Genomic DNA, 10,837 nt, shown 5'->3' with positions numbered 1-10,837 from the left:
AGATCACCCCCTCACCCTTGTTCCTCCCACCCTTGGTAGTAACTACCCTTCATGCCGACAGGGGCGGTTAACCCCCTTCTAATACGTCACTTCCCAACCACCACCAGCAATAACGCTGCTGCCCCGCTAACACCACCACCACCGAGGCAACACCCACCCCAGTCCACCCCCTCAGGCCAAACAGCACGGCCCCCGAACCTCGGCAGGAACAATCGCAGCCGGCGCGGGGCAACTGAGGAGAGGCGGAAGCGGAAGCAGCACACATCGCTGAGCTCTCTGGTACAGGGAGGAGGAGGAGGAGGAGCAGCAGCAGCGACGGGAGGGAAGCCGCGGGTGGGGGTTGCTAGGAAACAGGCAACCAATCGCAAGCCGCCTGTCGAAGGAAGAGGTTGGACTCGGGATGCTGGAGGGAAATAGCAAAACCGAGAGACGCAGGAGGGCTGAGATGACATACGGGCAGTCGGAGCTCGTGCATGTTTATTCATAAGCCTCATGGTCTCATACGGTAGTAGGGTTACTATCGGGCATGGAGTTCCTCATCCACTGCCGGTGTTAACTAGCTCGACAAAGCTAAGATAGCTAGCAGGTGCTGTTGTGAATGTGTTTCTCTTGAGTACGTATGAGTTTTACGTAATTAGATTGCACTCTTCTTTTCTGCATTACATGGCCCTTTGACACTATATAAATGCCTGCCCAGGCAGGAACTATTATATGCCTCTGACAAAGTGGACTCTAGTCCACAGAAGCTTACGCTTGAATGAGAAACTTCTTAGTGTTTAAGGTGCTGCAAGACTCCTATCACTTTCAGTCAAAAGATTGCTGCCCTAATGTTTCTATAGCAGTGGTTCCCAACCTTTTTTTGACCAGGGACCACTAGGACTTTTTTGTTCGGTGCAGGGACCCCAAGGTTCAAAATAAAAATTCTGAGAATTTGAAAATAAAAATTCCGAGACTTTGAAAATAAACTTTAATCATAACTGTTAGTTAAACATTAAACTTAGAATAATATTTGAATATATCTATATTTTATAACAGAGAACTTTTAATTGAAAATATTAATTTATTATGGGTTTATAACTTTGTTTCGTGGACCTTAATTTAGTTCTGCCGGACCCCTGGGGGTCCACGGACCCCCGGTTGGGAACCAGTGTTCTATAGGCATCTCACCACATTATCTTAAGAAATCATGAAAACAACCTGGTAAGGGATAAAGATGGGGCCTCTGGATTTCCAGCAATGTTCCACAGTGCAACTACTGTGTCATGTAGAAACAGCAATGTAGCTTTCAACCTCAAGCTGTGTGACTACAAGTAATGTCAAAGGTTCAAATGCAATGGCAACACTGAGGTAGGTAGCAATACTATTTGGGTCTGGGGCTTGTATGTGTGTGCGTACGTTAAGTGCCGTAAAGTCGTTTCCAAACTCATGGCGACCCTATGTCCTCCAAGTCTTCCTATCGTTAACAGTTTTGCTCAGGTCTTGCAGACTGAGAGCTGTGACTTCCTTTATAGAGTCAATCCATCTCATATTGGGATTTCCTCTTTTCCTGCTGCCTTCAACTTTTCCTAGCATGATTGTCTTTTCCAGTGACTCTGGTCATCTCATAATGTGACCAAAGTACAATAGCCTCAGTTTCATCATTTTAGCTTCTAGGGACAGTTCAGGCTTGATTTGATGTAGAACCCACTTATTTGGATTTTTTGGTGGTCCACAGTATCCGTACCACTCTCTTCCAACACCACATTTCAAAGGAATCTGCTTTCTTCAGCAATCACACCCATACATAGTCATAGAGAATACTATGGCATGAATTAACTTGATCTTGGTTGCCAGCAACACATTCTTACACTTAAGAATATTTTCTAGCTCCTTCATGGCTGCCCTTCCCAGTCTCAATCTCATTCTGATTTCATGGTTGCACTCTCCCTTTTGGGTGATGATGGAGCCAAGGAACAATTTCAGTTTCCTCATTGTTTATCTTAAAGTTGCGTAATTCTTCTGTAATAATTACTTTTGTCTTCTTGATGTTCAGCTGTAGTCCTGCTTTGGCACTTTCTCCTTTAACTTTCAGTAATAGTTGTAAATCAGGTATGGGAAAGATTGTAGGAAAGATGGGGAAAACCTAGAAAGTGCATAGAAGCATCCTGATGTTATGGGAAAAACCTGCTTTCCAATGGCATCCAAGCTGGGGCAACCAACCCTTGTGTAAGGGACCAAAGTCTTGTTATGGGGCAAAACCTGGCTCTAAAATCTTGGAAGAAGGGAAAGATACATATTCCAGAGTGGTAAGAAGAAGAGTTAGTTTTTATATGCCAATTTTCTCTACCTGTTCCTTCCTTTCTTCTCCCCACAACAGACTCCTTGTGAGGTAGTGAGGCTGAGAGAGCTCAAAGAGAACTGTGACTACCCCAAGGTCACCCAGCTGGTTTCATGTGTAGAAGTGGCGAAACCAACCCAGTTTGCCAGATTAGAGTCCACCACTCATGTGTAGGAGTGGGAATCAAACCTGGTTCTCCAGATTAGGGTCTGCCGCTCTTAACCACTACACCATGCTGGTTTGTTGCAGTAAAAACAAGAAGCCTTGATTTATCGTTCCATCCTTTCATTGAAGTCATTGTGTTTAGAAGGGTACAACTCTCCTTAGGATGGCACTGTTATTGTCAGAGCCTGAGCTTCTTGCATTTCATTGGTTTCTGAATCCATTTCGGGCAGTTCTGTTTTTCTGTATATGTCATACGTACCTGCCAACTGAAGACAAGCCTCCTGTACCAGATGAAGTAGGCTTTAGTCCTTGAAAGCTTATGCCACCCTAAATCTGTTTCTTTAAAGGTACCACAAGACTCTTTTTTTTGTTTTTAAGTAAATACTGTTTTGTACAGTTTCTCATATGTCAACATCATGCTGTATGGCTGTAGGCCAAAAGAGAAAATACTTTTTTTTTTTTTTAGAAAATCTGCAAAGTTTAATGCTGCTGTCTTTTAAGTTTCAGTAGCAAATGAGGAGATGGACCATCAAAAAAGTGCTGTGAAATAGCTTATTAGAATGAAGCATACATGTTACTGCCTGGTGTGTTTAAAAGTATAATCACCCGTTTTCAGGAGTAGTTGCTCTAGGGTTGCCAGCTGCCTGGAGAAAAAAAATGTCCTGTCCTTTCAACAGAAGCTTAATGGGATGTTATTTACCAGTGAATGTTATTTTCCTCCATGCCATAAAATGTTTCAACTGTCCATTTCCATGCATTAAGCTGCTATTAAGGGACATAACATCTTCTCCAGGACTGTTGGCATCCCTAAATGTGTCCAGTGAATATGTTGGGTTGCCCAAGGTGATTCCTTAAGAAAAGGATATCTAAAGCAACTTGTGCCAAGCATTTTTGGGAGGTCTGCCTCCTTGTTTGCTTCTGCCTTTTTGATGTTTCTCTCTCTCTTATTTAAATTTTCAAAATGTACCCACTGCAAATAAGGCCTCTCTGTTTCTTTTTCCACAGGAATAGATTAGCGCTAGAAGAACGCTGAAGCCCACAATAGCCATATTCAAAACCCAGGACCAGATGTCCTAGAACTTATATTCTTAAGTCATAGTAGTCGAAGAATAAACAAACATCTGTGACTGACGTGTAGCCACTTCAAGTAGGCTAATACCTCCATCAGAGTCTTTCATTTTGGAGAAGCAGACCAAGAGATAGTGGGATTAAAATGAAGACTGCTTTTGTTCTTGTTTTGATCCTCCTAACCAGTTTTGTTGGTAGGTATAAACTGGGATGGTAGTGGGGGGGGGGAGGTTATGGACTGTTATCGCTAGGATTCTATGTCGATGGTTAGCAGTGGCTCATGTGATTTTGTCTTTAAAATGTCTTTAGGGTCCTGGTTTATCATCTACAAAATGCAGTTGGCTATTATATTAAATTGCACTTTTGTTTAGTGTTGTGATTTTTATCATTGTGCTACGGTAGGAGAGAGCCACCACAGGAAAACACCTCCAGGAAGCTCGCAAGAATATATAGTGGCACAGAAGTAAAGTAACTGATCTAGAGAGCTGGCCTCTATGCAGTAATATCATGAGGGCAATTCTGAAGTCATGCCACTGTCGGTGCGGGACATTAGGATCTCTTTGTATTTATATTTAGCACTGGAAAATAAGTAGGATTTAAAAAGGATCAAGGAAACTGGGTGGATTCAGAGGCAAGCACACATAATTATACTGCTCCCTTGTTATTGCTACATATCTCAACAATAGAAAGAGAAAATGGGAGCAATAACTACCCTACCCTGTACATATTTTCTTGCCAGTAAGTGCTATTCAGTTCAATGGGAATGCTTCCTTTAGGAAGTCAGTTCAGAATTGCAGCTTTAAAGAGTTTCATATTGACCACCATGAGCATGCTTACTGGGAAGTAAATCCTGCTGAGTTTGGCATGACTTACTTCTGAGTAAATGTGTAGGATCAGGCTGCAATACTGTGGAGTAAATGCTATGGAATTCAGAGGAATTTGCTTCCAAGTGTTTATTTCTATGCCACCTTTCTACTCAAGGCAGGGATGGCTGCATGAGGATTTTTGTTTCATATATATGTTGGTCAGTGGTAGCATTTCAGTCAGGCTTTCTATATGATATTTGCATTATTATCTTGTATAATTTTCAAGCCCAAAGAACTTGCATTGCATCATTACATCTGAAGGGCATAATCTCTTAGTGCAGTGGTTCCTAAACTGGGCAGTACCATCCCCGGGGGGGGGGGGGAATTACCTAGGGGGGCACTAAGAGGCAAGAGGGCAGCAGGGGGAGTGCTAGAGGTGGGCCCCTTCAACTGTGTTGTTCACTAATTTACAATAGATCAAGCTATGGCACCAAGCTGGAAAATTTGGTGGAAACTATCAGAATTTTTTTCCAGACTTTGAAGAACTGGTACAACTGGATCAAGTTCATCAGTTTTGTTGAATAAATTTCAACTAACTAAAAAGTTTAATTTGATTTTGAATAGATGTGCAATTAATTGTTACTGTTTTGAAATTTTATTGTTATTATCTTTAGTGAGTCATGCAAACCCCTGTTTTGAATAATGCTTTTTATAGGATAGGGGGCGCTGGGGTTGAGTTTGTGGAACTAAGGGGGTGGTGGCCCGAAAAGTTTGGGAACCACTGTCTCAGAGTATGTATTTTTGTGCAATTGAAATACATGGGACCCATGTTGAAATACATGGGACCCAGCCGTACATCCCAATGGGGATGATACAGGGGAAAAAAAAGAAAACAACAACTTCCAAGTGGATTGTACCCAGTGGAAAGGGTAAATCTGATCACAAGTAGATGGTGCTCTTAGACTTTCCCCCTCATTTTTGTAAGGAGATGTGTTCTGTGTAGGTTTTGTTTACTTTAACCTGTCCAACTTATAAACAAGCCCTGGTTTATTATTAAAATGGTTTCAGATTCCACTCGTGCTGTCTGGAATGTAATATCCTCCGGAGAGGGCACTGTAATGAAAGAACACTTTGTGTATTGTAATATATATGTAATGTATATGCTCTCTCATACACACGCACGCACAGGTATAACTTGCAAACACTTAATCCTCTGTGTAAAAGCTTAACTATTGTCCCTCTTGCTTGTCCCCCCCGCCCCCAGATGCCTCGCCAATACTGCCGGAAAAACAAGCCAAACAGATTTTGAGAACCCGCCGTGAAACAAGAAAACCTGGCTACCCCGATGAACCAATTAGGGTGATTTTAATGTTTCAATTAAGATCAAAATGAGGGTTTGGGGGGCAGATGCTATTTTAAAACATGGACAGTTCTAAGATCAGTAAAAAGCGTCCTCTGTTAATCAGGAGTATTATTTCAGAAACAATACCCAGTTTCTACAATGGCACAAACAAGCTCTGTATTTTATATGATTCTACCCCATCTCACGTCAAATGTATGAATTAACAACTGTACCCACCTGATTCATCATTCTCAAAGAAAGCCTCTCTTGTTTAAGCAATGTTTTAATTAAATGTGAAGAATATGTGAAGAGAAGGAGAGTAGCACCCCTTAATAAATCATCAATACAAAATTATAAATAGGGGAAAAGCCAGTTGTATAACAGATAGAGCACCTGTATATCTCATTTGCCCTTAAAAGGGAGTTTAGGGTTAGCATTTAAAACCCCCCAACCCTGAACACTTAATCCTGTGTCTAATTCACACACAACCATATTCCATTAGTTTTGCCATTTCTGCAATGTTCCAGACCTTATATAACTGTTCACATAAAGAAGGGACTGTTGTGTAAGACATAACTAGGATTTCTGCTGTTAAACTCATTTTTCATTACTTCTGCTGTTCATTATTTGTGCATGCAGTTTAGGCTGCAGTCCTAAGGATGCTTGCCTCGGAGTAAACCCAACTGAATTACATGGGATTTATTTCTGAGTAGATTTACTTAGGATTCATCAAAACTCAATCCTAAACAGAGTTCATTGGTCTTTAAAGGATGCAACTCCACTTAGGCTGACACTGGCAGTGAATTTTCAAAATTTATACAGAGCATGCACCCATTCTTTAAAAAAGGACGTGGTTCTAGATATTATTAGGCTCTATACTTTATATGTTTGATGCACATAAATGTTCCTTGTCTTCCCTTAATTGATGTGTGCTATCCAGGTCTTGCAAGCCAAGTTGTATAACTTATTCAAGTTATGATTGGATGATTATACTCTGCTGTATTTACCTACCGTTTGTTCTAGGGAATGTCCCCATTATGGCAGAACATCAGAACACTTCTAGTATTATGACTGTTTGGCACAATCCAACACAACGGGAAGCATTTTAAAGTATTGTTTAATTCAAAGGGACAGATTTAAGGAAATGCTTGATTTGCTTGTTGAAAATAATAGAACTTATATGTACTTAATCTTTGGCTAAATCATGCTCACTGTTACTATACCTTTGTTTAGTGCCAGTGATGTGCTGGCCCTGACCTGGATAGCCCAGGCTAGCCTGATCTCGTCAGATCTTGGAAGCTAAGCAGGGTCAACCCTGGCTAGTATTTGGGTGGGAGACCTCCAAGGAATACCAGGGTCGTGACGCGGAGGCAGATGGCAAACCACCTCCAAAATGTCTCTTGCCCTGAAAACCCCACAGGGTCACCATAAGTCAGCTGTGACTTGATGGCACTTTCCTGCAGCAATGTGCTAGGTGCTATATATATATCAGGCTGAAAACAAATCCCTTTAATTTCAGTAGAATTTAGCAATATTTAAATTTTCTGTTTGATGGATTTAATTCAGTTGATTGTTTATATCAAGGCTTCTTAAACGTTTTCCACTCATGACCCCTTTTCGCCCGAGAAATTTTTACGTGAACCTGGGTATATAAAATAGGTATACAAATCAAACATTTACTGTTAATAAATCATAAATAAATTTATTTTAAAACAATTATTTGGTATACATATAATTTTACCATTTACTGTTGCCAAATTTTTTGCGACCCCCACCTTCAGTACATGACCCCATATGGGGCTGCGACCCACAGTTTAAGAAGCTTTGGACTATGTAACGTGTAACATCATATACATAGTATGATGTTCATTTCTTACTGGCATTTTTAATAACGTTTGTGCTGCCAACCAGTTAAAGGATTATTAATTCATTATTCATCTACTTTTTTAACAAATTGGCTGGTTACTCTATTAAATTTAAAGAATGTTACATATTATCAAGGCCTATGTATAGGTATGTTTTTGATATAGTGAAATCTATAATGTTTGAAAATGAAATAAACAAAAGTAATATTCTTAGGTTAAATTTAATATACTTCCATTGGAGACTATTTCTATGGGAGTAATGATACACACACTCATACAGATACCAAAGTCTAGAAATCTCGATTATATTACTACATCAAACCAGTCATGTTCAGGTTTCTTACAAAGGAACGGGGGTTGGTAGATCAAGCCAATAGATTCATACAAGGCAAGAGCACATTGATAAGTGGCTTTAAAATATTTTCTTTTATAGGAGTACATGCTTTACCTCCAACGCTTGGAGCAGAGATCTGAAGAACAATTCCTTGAGCACTGGCTGAATCCACACTGCTACCCACATTGCGACAGGAATTTAGTATACCCTGTGTAAAGTGCTTGGCATTTTTCCTCTCAGTTAAGGTAAGCATTTTTTGTTACTTTTCAATGTTTCTTCCAGACCAGAAAATCTGGTTACAATGTTTATAACTTTGTTAATTCAATTATTTAAATATATATCTCCTGTGTAATATAAAATATCCCATATCTAGTGCTGAACCTGGCCCCAATGTTGATCAACAGATCCAGAGAATGGGTTCAGGTTCAGACTGGGGTATTCTTTTGTAGACCGGAGAGGGGGCAGGTTTGTGCAGACAACATACAGGAGCATCCCATGGGCTGGAAGTGGGTGGGGTAGGAGAGAGCCGCCACACAGCTGGGCCAAGCCTGCCAGCCACCACCAACTGGGCTCAGCCTGTGTCATGAGTCAGCCTGCAGAGACCTCCTCTGACGAAGGAGAAATAGAAGCCAGAACAGAGGGACATCCTCAGGCAGAAGTCCCACAGGAACAACCACAGGGCCGACAGCCTGCCAGAATAGAGGATCAGCCAAAGTCAGGAGATGACTCACCATGCCTGCAGCCTGCCAGCTCAGGGACTCCAGTTGGACCTGACACCTTGCAACATGCAGTGTCTCCAGAGGCCTTGCCAAGGCCACTGGAGCAGAGAAGAAGACAGGTCCGTCTGGCAATGCAGCAGAGACAGCAGAGTGCTAGACTGAAGGCTTTACAGAGGAACCTCCTCAGTAGCAGTGATGAGGAAGAGCAGGGCTGAAGCACCACTGTGAACTCAGCCTAATCAGCATCAGCTGGCTCTGCTACAGCAGCAGGAGAAGGGATTTGAGCCATCAGTTAGGCTTGGCTGTTGTGCAAGCAACTTGTCACCAACCTCCTTGTGTTTCCCTGCTATCCTTTGGATTCCTGGTATTCTGACTTCTTGGACTGACTTTGACTAACACCTCGGACTTCCCTTGCCGGTACTGAAATCTTGGACGCTGCCTGAACTGTGAATGACCTTGGACTGTTCCCCAGACTACGCTTCCAGCCCTCACTCCTTGCCTGCACCACAACAGCCTGCTGGCTACCACACAACTGGGAACAACTTTCCTGGGAAGAGGCTGCCAGGGGGAGGAAGGAGGGAAAGCTGAAAATGGGAGCAGATAAAAAATAGGCTGGCTGGTAGGTGGGAAGAAGAGGAGGAGTGGAAAAGGGAGAGGCTATGGGGGTTGCCAGAGAAGGGAAAGAGGAAATAGTGGGGGAGGGGATACAGAGGAAAATGAGATGCCCCCTTGTGGGTACCCATGTGTATGTGGGCATGTGTAATGTATTTCAATACTTCTTCTAGATCACAAAAAGGAAATAAAGGATGCATGGAATGGAACAAGATTCATCTAGTACTTGCTGCTTCCATAACTAGAGCATCAAAGCTTCGAGTTCTGAGACAACTCTGCAATCTTAGCAATCTAGCTCAGCTTTCTTTGTAGTAATGAGTATTATGAAAAACTTCATTCTGGTAAATATCATTGATATAGATTCTAGAAATCTGCCCAGCCTCACTCATTTGTGCACTGTAGAATTGGGCTTTCTAGGGCAGAAAGAGGTAGGTTTCTAGCCCTCAAGTATGGGAATGTGAAAGCTGGCTTAAGAGTTGAGAATCCAGATAAATATGGCCAGGGCTTCTAATGATCAGGGGAAAGGCCTTCTCTACCCTGCACCGTTCTCCAGCCCTTCTCCACCACCATCCATCCCTTGTTCATACAAATCTATTGCATAGTAACCACAGCTTCTGTTGGTTTACTTAGAAGTAAATCTCATTGTGTTGGATCCTGCCTAAAATTAACGCACGTGAGATAGGTGAGTGTTGACTTTTGCCCCCACACCTATTCCTGGGTGTCTCCCTTCCTCCAGGAGCAGCATTTCAGGGGCATTTTGGGTGGCAGCAGAGGGGGGGGGGAGTTGTGCTTCCATAGATGGAAATCCATCTGTCTTCAGAAATTGTAGTCAGGATCCAAGCCATTGTATTTAATAATGCTTACTCCTACATGTGAATAGGATTGTGACTATAGTGACCCTTGCCTCCTTCCTTCCTTTTCTGCCCATGGTTCAAGAATTGTGGGGTGGGGGTACATTTTTATCAGGGCCTGGCAGGGGAACCTATGTATAACATTTTAGAAGTAGAAGAATTTCTTTCATGGCTCATGAGATGCATGTATGTGATGGAAATGGGAAGTCTTAGATGAGAAATTGTCATTGTTGGGCTTCTCACAGGATATGTTATTAGATCTTGGGAAAACTAAAGCTTTCGCCAAAATTAAAAAGTGCATTAAAGAGCTCGATTATAACAGCACTACTTTTCGTGCTCGCCGTGTTTGTTCATCTCAGTTTTTTGGAATACCACCACCATGCGGTTTGCCTGCTTATACTTATTATTTGACAACCCCTCATCTTTCTAGAGCCTTCTGTTTAGCTAGACTGAATGCTAACCCCTCTATGGTTATGCAAGGCAGAATTTTGAATATACCATACCCAGAAAGGACCTGTCCTTGCTCTTCTGGTGCTATTGATTCATTAGCTCATGCCCTTTTGGAATGCCGCTTTTATGAGGAACTTAGATCACATTATATATCTCCCCTTTTAATATATAAATCTAATGCCTCTGTGTCTGACATAATGCCTCTTTTAAGTGGCAGGGATCCCAAGGCTACATTGTCAGTGGCAAGATTTATTTCAGTCCTTATATCCCTCAAACATTAGATTTAAAATTACGCTGCTCAAGATCAA

At 41.9% G+C, this 10,837-nt stretch overlaps 1 protein-coding gene across 1 annotated transcript; it reads left to right on the top strand.

Moving 5' to 3' along the window:
* Nucleotides 1-3,652: 3,652 nt before the first annotated feature.
* C1H17orf67 (chromosome 1 C17orf67 homolog) lies at nucleotides 3,653-8,113 on the top strand. The gene is made up of 3 exons (XM_056866995.1): nucleotides 3,653-3,744; nucleotides 5,621-5,715; nucleotides 7,997-8,113. The coding sequence occupies exons 1-3, from the start codon at nucleotides 3,696-3,698 to the stop codon at nucleotides 8,111-8,113; spliced, it is 261 nt and encodes an 86-aa protein (XP_056722973.1). The 5' UTR covers nucleotides 3,653-3,695.
* The last annotated feature ends 2,724 nt before the right edge of the window (nucleotides 8,114-10,837 follow it).

Source organism: Euleptes europaea, chromosome 1, assembly GCF_029931775.1.
Source record: "Euleptes europaea isolate rEulEur1 chromosome 1, rEulEur1.hap1, whole genome shotgun sequence".
Taxonomy (NCBI): Eukaryota; Metazoa; Chordata; class Lepidosauria; order Squamata; family Sphaerodactylidae; genus Euleptes; species Euleptes europaea.
The sequence above is the reverse complement of the archived record's forward strand: the minus strand, read 5'-3'. Positions and strand labels throughout refer to the sequence as shown.